Genomic DNA, 21,979 nt, shown 5'->3' on the forward strand with positions numbered 1-21,979 from the left:
TTGGTCCTCAGATTCGTGAACTTCTTCGAGATGATGCATTTGACCATGCACTGCGTGGCAAGGAAAAGACGGAATGGAAAGCCTTCCAGTTAGTGGCAATAAATTTTCTTGGAAACAACAAGGCAGACAACTACTGGTTGTTGGTGGAAAACCACCTCAAGGCATACAAAAGCCTTGGTTGCAACATGTCACTAAAGATACATTTTTTGCACTCTCATCTAGATTTTTTTCCACCGAACTGCGGAGCAGTGAGCGACGAGCACGGCGAGCGATTTCACCAGGACATTGCAACAATGGAGAAACGCTATCAGGGCAAATGGAGCCCATCAGTGCTTACAGACTATTGCTGGACAGTGACAAGAGATGCTCCATTTAATGAATACAAGAGACAAGCCAAGAAGCGCTGAGTAGACACTGAATAGGACTAAACTATGTACATAATAGTTTTTTGCCTTTTGTTTCATAATAAATTTTATTTATATAACCCTTTTGCTGATTTTTAAAGCGTTACATAAACAGGACAGGTGAAATATTATTATGTAAAGCAACCATAAACACATGAAAAGACCTAGGTTTACAATTTATGATTAAAACTCTACTATCTACACAATATACATAGACATAAAATGTAAAAACTTAAATATCTTAGAAACAGTAGCCAATCAGTTGTTTTAATTGTCATATTTGAATTCAGCACATCAAAATACATAATAAATAGCACATTTTATCTCTGAAGCAGATGACTTCTCAAAAATTGTAGACCAGTGTTACCTTTCCCAGACATAAAAAAGAGCTCTGTGGAGCTTGTAGGCTTATCACTTTCACCACAGAGGTTGGTCCAATAAAAGACATTGCCTCACTCACTTCTTGTCTCTTATATCCTGGGACCAGCATGACTATAACAACACTGCAAACATGAACTTAATAGAAATTGTGGGCGCCGAGCATCTCAGCATCAGAACCCTAATGCTTCTCCTGACTCTCCAGAAGGTATCTGGGTTGCATCACGAGATTTATTCTCATCTCTCCAAACTCGTGTGAGTATAAATTGGAGATTAATGATGTAAAACAATGTTTTTTAATTTTGCAGATTGACCAATTGAAACAGGAACTTTCAAAGAAAGAATCAGAACTTCTCGCCTTACAAACTAAGCTTGAAACCCTTAGCAATCAGAATTCGGATTGCAAGCAACACATTGAAGTGCTTAAAGAGTCGCTTACTGCCAAAGAACAGAGAGCTGCCATACTTCAGACAGAGGTAAGCTATTTTCTCATCATACAATACAATATAAATGTTTAGTTAACAGAGCGTGTCACGGTTAAAATGATGTATTAATTACAAATCTTTGCAGAAGATATATCCTGGGCTTTTTTTCAATTTGTTAAAAATAGTATAACAGCTTAAACCCTGCCATGTGCTAATACATTTGGCATATTTTCCTTATTACAGTATGTTAGCACTGATTCTGCAGTTTTTGAAAAGAACCTACTGACTTCAATAGTGGTCTTGCATGTGTTAGTATTGCAAGATTGGACCCACGTATGGAATCTGCAACATCAAGGGTGTGTAGCTGTAGCTGAGATTTCCCTTGTCTTTAGTGGAATATATATATATGGCAGTTCTCATTTCTTCTTAATATTTTCACTCCTAATTTCAAATTGTCTTGAGATTGTTTGGGACCTCAGACCTGTTTCCTCAAACCTAATGCTCATTTTTGTATCTTCTATTGTACATTTCAATTCTAAAGAGAGAGGCCCTTTATAAGTTTTGAAGGGTGCATAAATATAGGCGGGGTGTAGGTTATTGGTATGAAGTCTTTTTTTCTTACAAAATTAGCTTTCATTTTCAAATGTGAATAGATTGTTAATCCTTAATATAGGCCAGTATATTAGGGGTTTTTTTTTATGTGTAATGTGTAAAGTACAGAGCTTGAAAATATAGATATTTAAATATGGTTTATGCAGTTGAGATGGTTTTCAAATGTGATTAAATAAACCATTTAAATGTTAAAATGGTCTTCTCCACTAGTTCCTTTTCCATGGCTGTTTTTTACTGTGAAGGTATGAAACACAAAATAGGAATGAAATCTATATTTTAACTGTTTTATTTGTAAGTTTTGAATTGGTGTGCCTTTTAAAAGAACATGAACAGTTAGGCACTGCATTTATAAAAGGAAAATAAACTCTTTACATTCAGAAAAGTATACTAATTTAAATGGATTGGTTTCTTGCATGATAGTTCAAGGTTTAATCCTAGGTTAAGGAATTCCAGGGGCAAAAGTTCACTTTAGTTCATCATCTTCATGGGGAAAAGTTAGCTGACATTTATCTCTATTTATAAAATATATATTCTGAGATTCTGGGTATCTATTGAACTGCATGTCCCAGGATTCAGCCTCTTACATGTTAATAAGGTACAAATAAAAATTTGAAATTGCAAATCTGCCCTCATCGGTCAAATAAAATAGAAGAAAACATAAATATAAAATCATGATGATGATAGAATGAGATAAAAAACATCCTTCTGCCTACCACTACTTCAGAAACAGCCACAGATCCCAAAGGAGACTAAGGCAGTCTTGTGGTTTTGGGTGTAGCCAGCTACACCTCCCCTTCCCACTCACCATCCCCACAGCGTCTAGCAACTGCCTGCTCTGACTCATTTGCTCAAGACAATGATCCAGGAGTACCTCCTCCTTCCCCATTCCCCTGGTTTGGGGACTGGCTGACCTGCTTTTACAATGTTTGAGACTCTATTACAACAGACAATTGGGTCCTAAGCGCTGTCCAAGAGGATTATGCCATACAGTTCCTCTCTATCCCCCCTTCCCACGTTGCTTTTCAGGGACCCCTTTCACGAGACACTGCTCTTTTAGCAGGTTCAGTCTCTACTGGCCTTTGGGGCTGTAGAGGAGGTCCTCTTGAAGCATTGGGGACTGGGATTATATTCTCAGTATTTCCTGGTTCTCAAACCCTTGGGAGACCTATCTTCAGCCTCTATGATCTTAACAAATACATCTGATATGTGAGATACCAGATGGTCACCCTGGTAGCAATACTTCCTGCCTTAAACCACAATGACTGGTTTGCTGCCCTATACCTTCAGGATGCTTATTTTCAGGTAGCAATTCTCTCAAACTACAGGAGATTTCTCTGGTTTGTTGTGGTGGACCAACACTAGCAACACTAGCCCTTTGGCCTGTCTTCTGCCCCTGGGGTCTTTATGAAATGAATGGTCACAGTAACAGCATACCTCAGGAAGAGGGGAATTCGTATCTTCCGATATCTGGATGATTGGTTACTGAGAGGCAAGTCAAGAGAGGATGTCCTGTCTCATGTCTAGTTCACACTATGCCTACTCAATCATCTATGTCTCCTCTTAAACAGCGGGAGGTCAACTTTGTTTCCAACTCTAAGAATCAAGCTCATTGGGCCCTGATAGACTCTACGAATTCGAGAGCATTTCTGCTGACCAACCGATTCCAGGCAATCTGTCACTTATGTCTAGAACTGAAGATCCAGCCCTCAACCACAGCCTGAGTATGCCTGAAGTTGCTAGCGCATATGCCTGCCTGCACACAGGTAGTCCAATATGCCATGTGACTTTATCCTCTTAAAATGTGACTGAAGTCAGCCTATCGTCCATACTGTCATCCTTTGAACAGATTGGTCAGTCTTCCACTGCCAATCCTGGATTTCGGTTCAGGACGTGTGTCGGGGCATTCCCTTCACTTGGTCACCACCATCAGAACTATTGTCATTGATGACTCCTTAATAGTTTGGGGATTGCATCTGGAGTCCCTGAAGGTTCAAGGCCTGTGGTCAGAATGTGAAGCTTCTTTACATATCAATGTCCTGGAGCTTTATGCAATCTACGATGCTTGTCAGGATCTCATCGGGGCTCAGTGGTTTTCATGCTCACCAACAGTACCACTGCAATGTATTAAATGAACAGGCAGTGGGGGAGCACACTCCAATGTGTTTTGTCAGGAGGCAATCAGGTCCTGGCAGTTTTGCTCCAGGGAAAACATTACCCCCATGGCTGATCACTTGCCTGGGATCCACACTCATTGGGCAGATCACGTCAGCAGGAGTTTCTCCCTGAATCGCGAGTGGTCTCTAAAGCTCCGCATCCTGCAGTCTGTCTTTGCACTCTGGAGCATGCTGACAATTGACCTGTTAGCCATGAAAGAAAACAAGAAATGCCAGTTGTTTTGTTCTAAGTTCAAGCTCTTTGATCGATGCTTTTCACTTGAGCTGGGAATTGGCACTCTTATATGCCATTCCTCCAATTCCGATTATCTTGAGGCTTGTTCTCCAGTGCAGTCGAGACAATATTGGTTTTCCAACCTCCTCACATTGTTGGTCCAACCTTCCATATCCCTTCCTCTTCATCCTGACCTCCTGACTCAGTAGCACAGTCAGGATTTTCACCCAGCAATCAGTTCCCTGCATTTCATAGAATGGATGCTGCATGGTTACATGAGGAGGAGGAATGATGCTCGGAGGCAGTCCAACAGGCCTTGCTTAACAGTGGGAAGCCCTCCACGAAGTGGAAGTGGTTCTCAGTATGATCATTAGCCTGGGGAGTTCAACCAACATGGGCTTTTATCCAGGACATCTTGGAGTACCTATTACACCTTCAGTCTTCTGGCCTTGTGATTAGTTCATTGAAGATCCACCTGTGGCAATTTCACCATTTCATCCACCTATCCATGGGAAGTTTGTGTTTTCAAACCCCTTGGCAGTGAGATTCTTGAGAGATGTCGCTCATCTCCACCTATCCGGTTAAAGAGCCAGTCGCTTTAATATTATTTTAACAGCTGTTAAAATACCTTTGGTTAAGCCTCTGGCAACTTCTTATTCCCATCTGTGTCAGAAAACTGCCTCACCTGTGGCGATAACATCTGCAAGGAGAATGTGCGAGTTGTATGCTTTGAGGGCAGAGCTTCCTTACATGCAATTTTCCAAAGACAAAGAAACCATGTGTCCGCACTCCAGGTTTTTCTCTTATGTGGGATCCCAGTTTCATTTGAACCACATTATAGATCTACCAATGTTCTTTCCTAAGCCACATTCAATCCCAGAGGACCAGTGGCTCCACACTCTGGATGTTAGGTGATGTCTAGTATTTTATCTTGGCAGAACGGACCTTTCCATTCCTCAACACGCCTGTTTGTTTCCTATGCAGACCAAATGACGGGCCTTCACAGAGTGTCTCCAGGTGGATAACTTCCTGTATCATGACAGCATAGCCCAGGTTACACCTCCTCAAGGGGTACAAGCTCATTTCACAGAGCTCCGGCGATATTAGCGACATTTCTAAATGACATTCCTATATTGGACATTTGCAGGGTGACCACGTGGTCCTCTGTGCATATCTCTACAAACCACTGTGCCTTTAAGGCTGCATCCAGATCAGATGCAAACTTTGGGAAAGCAGTTCTGTAATCCTTCTTTAAATAGTCTCCGAAGCCCAAGTTCTGTGATTACTGCTTGCGAGTCATCCACATAGAATATGCAGCTGCATTTACTCAAAGAAGAAAAAACGATTACCTACTTCTGCCGCCCCCCCATCTACTCTGCATCGGAGTCTGCACTTACAACATTTGGTGTGAAGGAGCTGAGAGGGTCAGGGTGGAGCCCCTTTATATGACCAGTGGAGGGGCTATGCCTGCAGGGCATCAGCGCTACCGCTACAGGTACTGCTAGGCAAAGTTATCTGGCTCCACTGCATGGGGCACCCCCCCCCATAGAACACATATCTGCATCACAACTCGAACAACAACAGTTACTGGTAGTTAACCATTTTATCACTGTCTTCTTTATTACATGTCCTTAACATATATGAAGACTGTTATCTGATCTTTTCTCAGGACTAAACATGCCTGTTTTTTTTTATGTTTCCTCATACATCAGGTTTCTAATCCTTCTATCGTTTTTATTGCTCTCTGAATTCTCTCCAATATGAGCACATCTTTCCTAAAGTGTGATGCCCAGAACTGGACACAATAATCTAGCTGAGGCCTCACCAGTACTGTGTAGAGTGGGACAATTGCCTCCAATGTCTTTCCTACAATATTCATGTTAATACACCCCAGAATATTAGCCTTTTTTTTTTTTTGCAACTGTATCACATTGACTCATATTCACTTTGTGATCCACTATAAACTCCAGATCCTTTTCAGCAGTACTTCCATCCATTTTATGGGTATTCATTTGATTTTTCTTTCCTAAGTGAAGTACTTTGCACTTGTCTTTATTGAAATTCATCTTGTTGATTTCAGACCAATTCTCCAATTTGTCAGGATTCTTTTGCATTTTAATCCTGTCCTCCAAGGTGCTTGTAATCCCTCACAGTTTGGTGTAATCTGCAGATTTTATAGGTATACTCTCCACTCCATTATCCAAGTCATTAATGAAAATATTGAATAGTATCACACCAGGAATGACACCCGCAGTACTAGATACACCCTCCCATATTGACATTGGCCATTGATAATTACTCTTTGAGTATGGTCTTTCAACTAGTTGTGCACCCACTTTATATTAAATGAAACTAGACTGCATTTCCCTAGTTTGCTTCTGACAATGTCATGTGGGACTATGACAAAAGCCTTATTAAAAGCAAGATATATCCTATATACTGCTTCCCTCTATCCACTAGGCCAGTATCTCTGCCAAAGAAGGAAATTATGTTGGTTTGGCATGATTTGTTCTTGACTAACCCATGATGGCTATTCTTTATAATCCTATTATCTTCTAGGTGCATACGAATTGATTGTTTAATAATTTGTTCCAGTATCCTTCCAGATATCAAAGTTAGGCTGACTGGTCTGTAATTCCCAGCATCCTTTGTTTCCCCCTTTTAAAGATATGTATTATATTTGTCCTTCTCCAGTCCTCTGGGATCTCGCCCATCCTCCATGAGTTCTTAAAGATACTTGGATACAGTTCCAAGATTGCTTCAGCTAGTTCCTTAAATACCCTAGGAAGAATTTCATCAGGCCTTGCTGATTGGAATACATCTAACTTGCTCTAACCTGACCTTTCCCTGTTTTGGCTTGTTTTTCTTCCCCCTTGTTGTTAATATTAATTGTGCTGAGTATCTTGTCATCATAAACCTTTTTATAACTCAGATTATAACTCAGATTGAGACTTATCCTTTCTGATTTTGTCCCTATATGCTTATGCTGTTCTTCTGTACTCCTCCTTAGCAATTTGTCCATATTTCCACTTTGATTTTCTTTTTGATTTTCAGGTCATAAAAGAGCTCCTGATGGAACTGTATTGGCCTCTTACTGTTCTTCCTATATTTCTTTCACATCGCATAGTTTGCAGTGTGCCTTTTTAATATTATCTCCTTGAGCAACTGCCAGCACTCCTCAACTCCTTTTTTTCTTAGTTTTTTCTTCCAATGGGACATTACCAGTTCTCTGAGTTCATTAAAGTCTGATTTTTTGAAGTCCATTGTCCTTATTCTGCTGCTTTCACACCTTCCTTTCCTTGGAATCCTGAAATCTATTAGTTCACGATCACTTTCACCCAAATTCCTATTCCTCCGTGGTGGGCATAATCATGTCTAAAATGGCAGTTCCCCTAGTTACTTCTTCTGCTTTCTGAAACAAAAAGTTGTTCCTAATACATTCCAAGAACTTATTGGAAATTATGTGTTTTGTCATATTACTGTTCCAGCAGCTACCTGGGTAGTTGAAGTGCCTCATTACTATCCAGTCTTGAGTTTTGAATATTTCTGTTTGTTGTAGATATGCCTCATCTACCTCCTCTTCCTGATTTGGAGGTCTCTAGTAGTCTACCCCTTTTATCCCTTTTATCTTTACCCAGAGACTTTCAACTGGTCTGCCTCTCACCTCCTCTGGATCTCAGAACAAGTGTAGTCTTCTTGATGGATAATGCAACATCTCCTTCCTTTTTTATACTGCCTATCCTTCCTGAACAAATTGTACTCCTCTATACCAATATTCCTGTCATGAGACTTAGCCCACCACATCTCTGTGATGCCAGTTAATTCATAAATTAGCTTATGGACAAATACTCCAGTTCTTCCTGTTTATTCACCATACTCCTTGTGTTTGTGTATATACATCTAAGATGTTGAACAGATTCCCCCCCCTAATTTCCCTGCCATACTGATGGTGATGTATTCCAGTTAGTTCTCCACTGATATGATTACCTAATTCTTCATCAGCCAATACACATTAAGGGAAGTCCAGCATTTATTGTTATCATGTGGACTGTGGCAAAAAAGGGCTGACGCTTTCCTTTGAAACTGCAGTGCTAATTTGTGATGCGTTGCTGGCATCAGGCATTACGACAGAGAAGAAGTTTCTTTTCCCCATGCTTACAGTCCCTTCGATCTCATTTGCTACATGACAACGGGCTCAAGCTTGAACATTTTGCCGGAAGCAGTTTGAGTTAAAATTAGCTGTAATTGTCTAAGGTGCAAAGGATATGAACCAATTGTTACACATCCATTTATTGTTAGCCTCTCAGGAAAACAAAAGGAAAGATGAATGTTAGAATGATTGGATAGGTGGAATGGTATGGTTTGAGCTCTTCAGGGCAGACAATATACCTGACTTTTATTATTGGCCATGTATATTTGTGGAACTATATAAGTGGTAATGAGATTTTGATCCGATACTGTGAGATACTGTTAGCTTTAAATGGGAAAAGGATCCATATAGCAGTAGATTTTGTGGACTATGGAAGAATAGGTGCTATGTAATTCCTGCTGAATATCATTACTTCACAATGCTATCCGGATCTAAGTCATCTCTGCGCCAGAAGACAAGACTTAATCAGTTTATGACTGAAGCAAGGCTTTAAGTTTGTTGTGTATTTGTGGAGATCTTGCACTTTTTCCTGACTGCTGTGGGGGCTTGCTAAATCCATGCAGAGTGGACTTGAACTTGTCAATGACTTAATCACCAGAAATTGTTTTTTCATATATATATAATATATATGTATACATTATATATGTATATATATGTGCATATTTTTATATAATATGCTAACTTTAATTAACTAATACATTATTATAACTAATCTGAAACACAATGATCTAATCTTGCACAAAGAAATTTGTTGACATTTTGAACAGTTTTTATCACACTTTAATAATTATATGACCTAATAAATTGATGAGGCTTTGAAGCACAGCGAGCTATTTTATATGCCCCATAGAAAAGCTTACTTCTTCTTTGAAGTAAGTAGTGTGGGCCTAATGATTTTATCATACGGCATCACAAGGAATTTTCTTTAGTTCTTTTCTCTCTTTAAGATCTCTTTGTGAAAGGAAATGGGGAAAGTTGCTTAATGATATCCACCTCTTACAGGAAGCAATTTGGGTTTAAATTAGCTGTAATTGTTCATGTGCAAGAGATTTTTGGCCGCAGGGTTGAACACATTAAAGTGACTTATTTTTCCCTTGGAGATCAGATAGAAATGAGAGCCTCTGTATATGTAATAGGTTAATAAGAGTTTTAGTCTTAATGCAGTGATATTCCTTTCATCGTACAGTAAAAGCCACAAAAAGAAAATGAGTTCCAATTCAAAACACATATATGCAATGTACATCAAGAAGATTGTAAATGAAATTCCTTGAAATTTGCTTACCAAATAATTTTAATCTATCTGTCAATTTAGAATGGGGAATACTTTTTAGTTGACTCTGTAATGTCTGTGTTTCTCTGGGATGCATACAATTATAGTGTATACATTTAAAAATACTATTCCACCTTTGTAACAGAATATTTAAATAACTTGTGTTAAAACTTTTATTCATTTATACTATATACCTTGATTTTATACCCTTAACTAATGTTTATACATTAGGTAATATTACAGAAATTCCATTTTCAGTACCTTTGAAATATTCTGAATGCTTCATAGTTTCCCATGCTTTATTGTGGATATATATTTGACTTTACTGGCGGGGCTGTTGCATTCTATTTGAATGATATTGAGTCCCAGATGTGCTAAAAACAGTCATATTTAATTTTGTACTGTAAAAACAGACTTTTTTTATCTGTTATCTAGAAATGAAGTGTACTCCCTGTACCTAGTGAATTTCTAGAGGACTAGATGTATTAGTACATAATAATAATAATAAACAATTTTTCATCAGATTCTCAACTCATTTTGGCACATAACATGCCACATTAATGCTCACATACAAATATAATTTCTGTTGTCAATTTTATACAAAGGTATTCTTAATTTGTCATCAATCCTTTTTATTACATTGCACATATAGAATTGTATAAAGTTGTTCATAGCTATAGTAGTGCAAAAGCTAGATGGTGTAGAACTACCCTTCTAGAGAATCAATAATAATGACTGATACCACTATATAGATAATTCTACATTAGTATTAATTAGGGTTGTCGATTAATCACAGTTAAACTCACACAATTAACTCAAAAATTAACTGTGATTAAAAAAATTAATCACAATTAATTGCACTGTTAAACAATAGAATACCAATTGAAATTTATTACATATTTTGGATGTTTTTCTACAAATATATTGATTTCTATTACAACACAGAATACAAAGTGTACAGTGCTCACTTTATATTATTATTTTTATTGCAAATATTTGCACTGTAAAATGATAAACAAAAGAAATAGTATTTTTCAGTTCACTTCATACAAGTGAACTGACAAGTACCCTCCATATGTGTATGTTAAAGCAGTTAACAAGCTTCACTGAACTAAGCCTCACGATACTCATGCTAGGTAAGCTAAGACAGAGTTTGTGTTGCACTAGTGTCACACAGGCAGTTTTTGTTAGAGTGGCTCCAGGCTCCAGCAGCAGCTGCTGCTCTTTCTGCCCCCAAGTGGTGCTGGCCAGTTACTGCAGGTAACTGGACTTTTTGTGTCTGGGCCACAGTGCTGACCAGATACTGCCAGGTTCCCTTTGAGACCGGACACCTGGCAACCCTAGGAGTAGAACCCAGATTATCTGCCTCCCAACCAGTGCTTAAAAAATAAAAGGTGGCGGGAAGTTCTCGTGGTCTTATAGTGAATTAATATTTTTTACTTTATCCCTGGTTTACACAGTCTTCATTATTGTATTTCTGGTGATGACCTAATGGTTAAGGTTGTCCATCTATGAACCAGACTTCTATAAGGCCTATACCTTGCTCATGAACCAGATTCACATAATTGTGTATGGCCATGCTAAGATGGGAAAAATACAAGCTTACTAAACGTGTTCGGAAAGATATAATGATCGTTAACACAGAGCCCATTGATTTCGCAAGTAATGTCTTAACTGCAACATTCAGGAATATATATAAATGTAATGTATCACCTCAATGAGTAAGCAGCAGTTAAGAAATTTATGAAATATGACAGTCTGGATATGTACTAAAATAAGAGAGATTTTGTGGAGAAAAGAGGAAGGAATTTTCTCCTGGATCAGACTCGCAGAGTCCCTGGGGTTTTTTCACCTTCCTCTGCGGCATGAGCCATGGGTCACTTGAAGATTTAAACTAGCATAAATGGTGGATTCTCTGTAACTTGAAGTCTTTAAGTCATGATTTGAGAACTTCAGTAACTCAGCCAGAGATTAGGGGTTTATTATAGGAGTGGGTGGGTATGGTTCTGTGGCCTGCAAGGTGCAGGAGGTCAGACTAGATGATCATGATGGTCCCTTCTGACCTTAAAGTCTATGAGTCTAAGTCTAACTAACAGCAGCTGAAACTGTAAATGGTCTCAAAACATAGGGGTATAATTATAACAGACTAAAAGCAGAAAATCAGAATCATGCAGGTTGAAATCAACTGAGATCAAACGTGCTACTGCTAGTAGGCTTGGGTCTAACAGACTCTGGTTTGGTAGTGCATATGTTTTCAGTTATGTTCTGACAGACAGTTTTTTAATAAAGTCAATGAAGCCTGGTTATCTGAAGTCTCTTTAATTATTAAGTAAATTTGAACCCATAAAATCATCAATCTTTGATTAATTGATTATAAGGTCAAGTTGAGTTTTGCACTTAACGAAGGGATTCAACAATTTTGTCTGAATAATATGGTGTATTCTCTTCATACATATATACAGTAGATAGACAGTAGCTATGAGGTTACTCATGTGGGAGACCCAGGTTCAAATCTCTGCTCTAAATCAGGCAGAGCAGGGACTTGAACCGCGGTGTCCGTTATCTCAGGTGAGTGACCTAACCACTGGGCTCTTGGGTATCCTAGCGTTTCTCTCTTGCTCTAATTTTTCACAAAAAGAATTCAAATGGTCTCAGTTTTGCCCCGATCTAAAACTGTGGCAAATTTTTGAAATCTTTGAAGATTTTGCAGGATGGGAAAACCATTTCTCACACAGCTGTATTTAAGGCACAGCTCATAATCCTGGGTTATGCAGAGATGTACTGCTTCAGGAAGAGTACTGGAAGACATTTTGTGTATATATGGTTAAGCTTACTCCCTGTGGTGCATGGCTACTGCTCTACAAGCCAGTGAATAGTTGAGGTGGGAACTTAACTCCATCTCCTCCTGGTCCTATTTGGAAATCTTTGCTAAGGCATATTAGAGGTGCCTCAGAACGAAGTTCTTTCCTACCCATCTTGTAAAGTGTATAAAAGTCCTTTTCTAACCCCATCACACTTTATAAGATGTACATATGCTGAGACCAAAGATATTCTCCAACGTGGGATTCTATTGAAGTTAACAGTAGGGAATAAAGTGGAGCCCTCCTTCCTTCAGCCTTTGTTCACCCTATCAGATCAGCAGGGAAGGTGGAAAGGACTCATATAGACCACTTGTCTCATTCTCTTTGCACCTTATGAGGTCAGCAGGATGTGGAAAAGGATCGCCAGGTTTTGCTGGTGGGTCTCAGCTTGCTCATTTTTTCTAGCCAAGTAGTCAGGTTAAGGAGGAGACCCTTCCCAAAAGATTGTCCAGGTGTTGGGCCTTTGTGTCAGATGTCTTGTCTCCTAATCCTCACCCATATGAAGCCTCATCTCACTATATTTTCTAACTAACTAGGGTAATGTTTTGAGATCTCTAAGACAGAATTCTCCTGTGCTTCTGTTCCTGAAATATTTTGCTGCTTGCTCCTTTGGTCTGTAAATGAATCTCAGGTACTGCTCCTTGTGGCTGTTCTGCAATTAAAGCTTCTTGTAGAGTTTCTTCACATACTGAGGTTTTGTCTTATTAAAGATACAAAGAAAATGATCAGTTTCTATGTTGCAGGGTTACATTTAGAGGTGTGTTTTTGTTTAGAAGTCACTTTTGTCACATTCTAATTGTGATTTCATTAAGTGTAAAGAAATCACGCCTGATAAGCTTTAAGTTTTAACAGTATTCTAGTTTTGCCTGCACTGTGGCCTAAATATATGTCTCAGATGATACATTTTCATTCATTTTCCTCAAATATACCTCTCTAAAGTGAATGTAATGGTTTTGAAAGATGCCAGATGGATACAGTTCTATTTAGATTACTTGGTGCATTCAAATTAGTTATCATAAGTGCAAGAGAATTGGTTTGGGTCAGTTCTTGGGTTGGAGAACTCCATGGAAAAATTTGGGGGATGCTGGGTGTAACATTGGTGATTAAGTAGGTGACATTCTTCCCTTTCCCACTAAATCCATGCTAATCTCCAAGTCTTAGCAGCAGTCTTTTGGATAAAACTTAAAAAACAAGGTCCCCAAACTGGTGGTTGTTAAAGTTCCCATGGCACTTGTTTGTAATGATAGAGTGTTATCTCTCCAGTTTAAATAATTATATTCTACCTTCTTCAATTCCCCATGCAGGTTCAATTGGATATGGTATTATTCTTCATATTTTCCCCCTTAAACAGTTTAGTATTTTGCTTTGATAAATAGTTGCCACTTTCCCTCCCAATGTGTCTGTATTTAAGTGGTGTCCAAAGTGCTAAATGCATCCATATACCATGTACAGGACAGACTGTTTTTCTTATTCTTTGTTTTAACAGCACTCTAAAATTGTTGTAGAGATCTCACAGATTGCACAAGATTACTGTTCAGAAGAATTTACTATCTAATTTCACATATAATGCAATGAATGGACAACAAAATAGTGGTGTGGGATTGTTGATGAAAAGAGGTCACAGGAATCAGACTGTTCAGTTACTTAATAGAGAAATGTGCATAGCATAGACTTTTAATCTGACTCTTTTAATAAACTCTTGCGGCACTGAGGCAAAAGTGGGCTTTGAACACAGCAAGGGTGGTTTAGTAAATTTGTTTGGAATGGGCATCCATTTTTATGAGGTTGAATGGAAGAAGGTTTGAGTCTGTAGTGGAACACAATAAGAGTCAGTTTAAATACATAGACAGGGAGAGAGTTAATCAAGACTTTCAAGAGAAGTATAAGAAGCTTTTAATTTAATGCGGTTTGTGCAAAGGAAGCAATGGAGAGAAGGAAGGATGGTTAAGGCACTAGATTGGAACTCATGAAACCTGGGTTCAATTCCACAGACTTTTGTGTCTTAGTTCTGCATGTATTAAATGGGGATAATACTTTCCTAGTCAGTAAGAGTATTGTAGGGATAAATTTGTTAATGTGTGTGAAGTGTTTGGATATTACTGTGATGAAGTACTCCAATCATGTAATCTGACAGCAGTGAGGGGTTATTAACCATTGGAACAAATTGTCAAGAGAAGTGGTGGTTTCTCCATTTTTTGAAGTCTTCAAATCAAGATTGCTTGCATTTCTGGTAGATATGGTTTAGCCTGACACAAGTTATTGGGCTCAATACGGGAGTAACTGGCAGAAATTCTATGGGCTGTGTTATACAGGAGGTAAGACTAGATGATCTAATGGTCCTTCTGGCCTTAAAATCTATGAATTTAAGGCAGTAAGTTCTATTACTATCCACCTGAACTGGATTTGAACCAGCAAAGTCATCATTAACAACTGTGTGCTAACCAGTCTCCTGTAACTTTATCTTGGGTTTTGTGGGAGAGCCTTAGAGCTGTCTTCACAGGTAAGTTTCAATTGGAAACAGAATATACTCCAAAATGAATGTAACAAAGCACAGGATTTGTCACCAGTTGTATCATAATAACTTAATATGTTAGTTATTTACCATAACAGTCACAAGTTATAAATCCTTATATCTAAGCAATTTTATGATCAGAAAGCTAAATTTCTACACAAATGGCCTGAATGTTCTCATACAATATAGTAACAAAGAACAATAGTATCAGTTAGCTCAGCTGTGCTTTTCCACATTAGTGGTAGAAATATCATAGTTCCTAAAAGCTATTTTGACGCTCCTTTCACTCTAAAGTGGGGAGAACTCTTAGGAGAAAGGGCAGTGTTTCTATCTCTCTGTGGATCTGTGTTGAGCTGTTTTTGGTGTTGGGTTAAAGGCTAAATTTGGTATCGATCTAATTCCAGGTAGCCTAGATATTGGTCATTTTTGGTGGTAAGGTAGGAGAAATGTTCAATGAAAGAAAGATTTGAAAGTTTCTCTAACAAAGCCCAAATATTTCCCGAAGAGTGGCTCTAACAACAGATAAGGAGGCTGAGTCATTTATTCACAGAACAGGTACAATTGTGTGCATAAGCACTGCAAGCTTCCACACACTATCCTGAAAACATGCTCCTAAACTGACCTGGAAAACTCACCTCTAGGGGTGAAAGATAACCATTAAAGACCTGTTCTAATATTGATTTCAATAGGATGTTTGTAGTTACACTGTCAACTTCCTGCCTCAATAGGATTACTTTGTAATCACTGTGTTGTTAATTAAATCAGCTCAAATACTGAATATTATATAATAGGATGTGATTCCACTTGATATTCCTCCACCTTGCTCACACGTTTCTTGCATACCAAGTACAATATGGCCTGGGATTTAAAACTAAGCTATTGGCATCTATTATGATTTCTTGTAGTTCGGCTATTTCATGAGGCTGATTAGTTTATTTGTTGGTGAATGGTATCAGTTTTTGCCATTCAATAGAAGGCAGACCTTTCTATCCTCTTTATGATTCACATTGATTAAATAGAAACCTATACTCTTTCAAAAATATATAACAATATTTTCATTCTTGAATTAATATTGTTTTCCTGTGAGTTTACTCTTTATATGCTTTGCATGTTTCAGTTACTAGCAGTGAAGGATATGCACAGATATAATAAGGGTTTGCCTAATACCTGAAAATAGTCAAAGAGTAAGAATGATAATGCACTTTAGTGTGTTTATACAGATAATTGCTTTATATATATTTATTTAGTGGATCATCATAAGTAGGGAAAACTGATTATTTTTATTGACAGTAGTTAATTTTCCTCAAACAATGGTAATTTTTAAACCAGATTTTAGATACAATGGCACTTGAAGTCATAAGACATGAGAACTTTTTAAATATAGCAGTAAGTGGGTCGACTCTGCAAATCTAAATATGATGTTTTTCACCTACTTTATCTATTGTCTTTAATGTCAGTGGTTTCATATGTTTAAATGTTTCATATGTTTGACTTAAGAAGCCCACATTTGAAGTTTTTATTAACAAACCTTAGCTGAAACAAAAAATATCTTATCCTGTAAAGCAATAACTATTGTGGTAGCCAGAGATGGGAGCTCTGAAAACTGGTTTATTGTCAACAGGAAAAATGTTTGGAACCAGTTATTCTTCTTCGAGTGCTTGCTCATATCCATTCCATTAGGTGTGCGCGCGCTGCGTGCACAATCGTCGGAGAATTTTCTACCCTAGCAACACCGGCGGGTCGGCTGTGGAGCCCCCTAGAGTGGCGCCTTCATGGCGCTGAATATATACCCCAGCCGACCCGGCGCCCCCTCAGTTCCTTCTTACCGCCCCTGACGGTCGTTGGAACTGTGGAGTGCGGCATAGCTGTTCTCCACTCTCCCTAGCTTAGTTAGTTATTCACAGTTATAGTTATAGTTCTATTTAGGCCGCAGCCTCAGCGCTTCTACCCCCCCCCGCCTCGTCAGAGACAGGACTCGGCCCGGAGGCGAGGGCGAGGTGGTAGAAGAAGGTGGACCGGCCCTCTACCCGGTCAGAACCAGGGGCCACCTAGACCACCTTCAGGGCCCAGGCAGAACTTTTGAAGGTGCGGTCGAGGACGGCGCCCCAGTCATCCCCCAGGATCCAGCCCCCTCCTTTCGGGATCGCCTTTCCCATTTCCACCGTGCTTGGTCCCTTATAACTTCGGACCGTTGGGTCCTTCGCACGGTGGACAGGGGATACGCTATCCAGTTTTCTTCAATCCCCCCCTCCTCCCCCCCTTCTTCCCCGTCCCTCTTCAGGGACCCTTCTCACGAGCAACTTCTTATACAGGAAGTTTCTACGCTCCTTGCTATGGGGGCCATAGAGGAGGTTCCAGTAGAGTTAAGGGGCAGGGGATTTTATTCCCGGTACTTCCTCATTCCCAAGTCCAAAGGAGGTCTGCGACCCATCTTGGACTTGCGCGGACTCAACAAATTCGTAGTAAAGTTGAAGTTCCGCATGGTCTCTTTGGGGGCCATTATCCCTTTCCTCGATCCTGGAGACTGGTTCGCCGCCCTCGACATGAAAGATGCATACTTTCACATCGCAATTTACCCACCTCACAGACGCTTTCTGCGATTCGTGGTAAGCACGGTGCACTACCAATTTGCAGTCCTTCCCTTCGGCCTATCCTCGGCCCCAAGAGTGTTCACGAAATGTATGGCTGTCGTGGCAGCGTACCTTCGTCGGCAAGGGATACAGGTGTTCCTGTACCTAGACGACTGGCTGGTACGCGGTCGCACCAAAGAGCAAGTTCGAGCTCACGTCCACATAATAGTGCACACATTCAACGAGTTGGGCATCCTACTCAACAAGGACAAATCCACTCTAGAACCTACCCAGAGAATAGAATTCATCGGCGCAGTTCTAGACTCCAGACGTGCACAAGCCATCCTGCCAGACAACCGCTTTGGCACCATCACGAGCCTCATTCAAGGGCTCAAGGCCTTCCCAACTACCACGGTGAGGTCGTGCCTTACCCTGCTGGGTCACATGGCTTCCTGCACGTACGTAACCAGGCACGCCAGACTTCGGCTTCGCCCACTCCAGACCTGGGTGTCGTCAATATACCGCCCACATCGGGACAGCCTGAACATGGTGGTCACGGTCCCGAACTCGGTCCTGACCTCCCTCACCTGGTGGCTAGATCACAATGTGGTCTGCGAGGGGATGCCATTTCACGCCCCACAACCCTCTCTGCACCTGGTCACAGACGCTTCATCTCTGGGTTGGGGCGCCCATCTCAACGAACACCATACCCAGGGCCTGTGGACTGCACCCCAGCTAGCCCTGCACATCAATGTTCGGGAACTGATGGCGGTGCGCCTGGCGTGCCAGGCATTTCTCAATCTCCTACGTGGCCGCTGTGTGTTAGTTCTCATCGACAACACCACGGCCATGTTTTACATCAACAAGCAAGGAGGAGCACGTTCGTCAATTCTATGCCAAGAGGCCATTCGCCTGTGGGACTTCTGCATTGCCCACTCAATCCATCTCACGGCATCGTTCCTCCCTGGAGTCCAGAATACTTTAGCGGACCGACTCAGCAGGTCCTTCCAGACGCACGAGTGGTCTATCCGTCCGGACATCATACATTCCGTCTTCCAGAAGTGGGGGTTTCCCCAGATAGACCTGTTTGCTTCTCGAGACAACAGGAAATGCCACGTGTTCTGCTCCCTGCAAGGTCGAGCTCCGGGCTCCCTCTCGGATGCGTTTCTCCTTCCCTGGAAAGACCACCTGTTTTATGCCTTTCCTCCGTTTCCTCTGGTCCACAAGGTACTGCTCAAATTGCGCAGAGACCAGGCACAGGTAATTCTGGTCGCTCCAGCGTGGCCGAGACAACATTGGTACACCACACTGTTGGAACTCTCGGTTCAGACACCGATCCTGCTTCCATTATGTCCGGATCTCATCTCTCAGGACCACGGCCGGCTGCGTCACCCCGACCTGCAATCACTCCACCTCACGGCGTGGCTGCTCCATGGTTCACCCAGGCAGAGCAGCAATGCTCGCACTCTGTCCAACAGATTCTGCTGAGCAGTAGGAAGCCCTCAACACGCACCACGTACCTGGCCAAGTGGAAGCGGTTCTCCTGTTGGTGCGAACAACGAGCCACGTCCCCGTTGCAGGCACCCATTCCTCTCATTTTGGAATATCTCCTCTCCCTAAAACAGCAGGGGTTGGCGATATCTTCAATTAGAGTTCACCTGGCCGCTATATCGGCCTTTCACCCAGGGGAACTCGCGTCTTCGGTATTCTCTAACCCCATGGTCGTTAGATTCCTCAAGGGCTTAGACCGGATGTACCCACAACAACGTCAGCCCGTTCAGACGTGGGACCTCAACCTGGTTCTCTCCAAGCTCACAGGTCCTCCATTCGAGCCACTGGCCACCTGTTCACTTTTGTACCTATCCTGGAAGACAGCCTTCCTCGTAGCCATCACCTCAGCAAGGCGCGTTTCTGAACTCAGAGCGCTTACATCCGAGCCCCCTTACACAGTTTTCCATAAGGATAAAGTGCAGCTTCGTCCACATCCTGCCTTTCTCCCTAAGGTGGTTTCTCCATTTCATATCAACCAGGATATATTCCTCCCGGTCTTTCATCCTAAACCACATGCTACTCGCCAGGATCAACGTTTGCATTCTCTGGACATACGCAGGGCCCTGGCCTTCTATATTGACCACACAAGGCACTTTAGAAAGACGACGCAACTCTTCGTTGCAGTGGCCGACCGAATGAAAGGCTCACCGGTCTCCTCACAACGCTTATCCTCCTGGATTACGTCTTGCATCCGGACTTGCTATGACCTGGCAGGTGTCTCAGCACCGCACCTCACCGCTCACTCCACGAGGGCCCAAGCTTCCTCGACTGCTTTCCTGGCGCAAGTTCCGATCCAGGACATTTGTAGAGCGGCAGTTTGGTCATCAGTCCACACATTTACGGCTCACTATGCGCTAGTGCAACAGTCCAGGGACGATGCTGCTTTCGGATCAGCGGTTTTGCACACAGCAATGTCTCACTCCGACCCCACCACCTAAGTTGGGCTTGGGAGTCACCTAATGGAATGGATATGAGCAAGCACTTGAAGAAGAAAAGACGGTTACTCACCGTTGTAACTGTTGTTCTTCGAGATGTGTTGCTCATATCCATTCCAAACCCGCCCCCCTTCCCCACTGTCGGAGTAGCCGGCAAGAAGGAACTGAGGGGGCGCCGGGTCGGCTGGGGTATATATTCAGCGCCATGAAGGCGCCACTCTAGGGGGCTCCACAGCCGACCCGCCGGTGTTGCTAGGGTAGAAAATTCTCCGACGATCGTGCACGCGGCGCGCGCACACCTAATGGAATGGATATGAGCAACACATCTCGAAGAACAACAGTTACAACGGTGAGTAACCGTCTTTTACAAGGTTTATCATCTCTGCTAGATGCATTTCATTTTTACATACATTTCATTTTGTTCTGTTTTGAGGGTTTATGGTGGTAGTGCCAACCTATGCAAACATTACCTGCCCTAATGCATGTAGTCTTTGTTTTGATTCTCTCTTTGTTAATTACATGAAAACCTTGGGGTCAGATAAAAATGAGCCAAGGTTAGGATACTCCAGCTACACAACATTGAAAATGTCACTGTACTGTGGAGATACTGTTAAAAAGAAGGATATTAGACTTATTGAGTATTCTGTTCTGAAGATTTTAGCCAGATATTAACTTTTAAAGTGCAATCTGATGCTGTTACTTAAATGTTAGCGAGATTAAAAACACAAATGATCTGTTTTTGTGCTTTGTTTTTCAAGTGAGTAAATCTTTCTCATTTGTACATTCAAGTTAATGGCAGGTAGGCATTATATAGCTTTTATTAGCACTTTTTTTTTATATAGCTTTTATTAGCACATATTTAACTATGCTCATGACATCGGAGCGAACTTTGACAGGTAGATACTAATACAACTAGTAGTTCGCTGGAGCAAAACATTCATTTCATAAGGAATTCTGATGGCCTTATTTAGCACTTTATTAGGCAGCGCATCGTTGCTTTAGATAACACAAACAATAACTGGCAGATGTGCTGTTTGAATATTAACGAACTGTAGGAAATTCTGTAAATTGTGAACACAGTCCTGTCAGGAGACTAAATGGATTAGAAAGATATATTAAGTTTGTACTGTAACTGAATACTGATGTGTTGATTGTACATGTATTAGTACTGAAAACTCAGCAAAACTAAGAAAGAAAGGTGATTATGGTAAATGTTTAATGTGTTGTTTTTTTTAATTTATTTTCATAGAAGGCTCTGAAATGATTAACATCTTGGCAGTTATTTGCACAAAGAATAAATATGAACCGACAGCATGGAATACTTGGAGCAGTGGTTCTCAAACTTCATTGCACCGTGATTCCCTTCTGACAACAAAAATTACTTCATGATCCCCTGAGGGGGGACTGAAGCCTGGCAGAGGGGGACAAAGCCAAGGGCGAGGGCCTGTAACCTGAGCCCTACCGCCCAGGGCTGAAGCTTGAGCTCCGTTGCCCTGGGCTGAAGCGCTCGGGTTTGGGCCCCGGGTAGTGGGGCTCGGGTTTGGGCCCCGGATCCCAGTAAGTCTAATGCCAGCTTTGGTGACCCCACTTTGGGGTCCCGACCCAGAGTTTAAGAACCACTGACTTAGAGCAAAACCACAAGTACCTTATTTTCCATTATATTAAAATATTTACATTGAATATCGTTGAAAGTGTAAATCTGTTTTTATAGTAGTGATATTATTGCTAAAGTTATTTCATTTGGAAACTGCTTTCTAGGGTAAAATTGTACTTTACATTCTTCTTCGAGTGATTGTTCACGTCCATTACACATTAGGTGTGCGCGCGTTGTGTGCACGGACATCGGAAACTTTTCCCCTCAGCGGCTCCCGTCGGGCCGGCAGGGGTCCCGTCCCCCCCCCCCTCCCCCCGCCAGAGCAGCGC

The 21,979-nt window shown here is 41.2% G+C and overlaps 1 protein-coding gene across 2 annotated transcripts in view; it reads left to right on the plus strand.

Annotated features, from left to right (window-relative positions):
* Window positions 1–21,979, plus strand: part of ERC2 (ELKS/RAB6-interacting/CAST family member 2) — an 866,973-nt gene that overhangs the window by 255,316 nt on the left and 589,678 nt on the right. For both annotated transcript variants that reach the window (XR_008445768.1, XM_054035803.1), the window contains exon 6: window positions 1,091–1,258. Coding sequence is in view for 1 of the 2 variants with exons in the window: in XM_054035803.1 (XP_053891778.1) it covers window positions 1,091–1,258 (168 nt within the window). In the remaining variant the exon portion in view is untranslated. The remainder of the gene's footprint in view (window positions 1–1,090; window positions 1,259–21,979) is intronic.

Source organism: Malaclemys terrapin, chromosome 7, assembly GCF_027887155.1.
Source record: "Malaclemys terrapin pileata isolate rMalTer1 chromosome 7, rMalTer1.hap1, whole genome shotgun sequence".
Classification (NCBI taxonomy): Eukaryota; Metazoa; Chordata; order Testudines; family Emydidae; genus Malaclemys; species Malaclemys terrapin.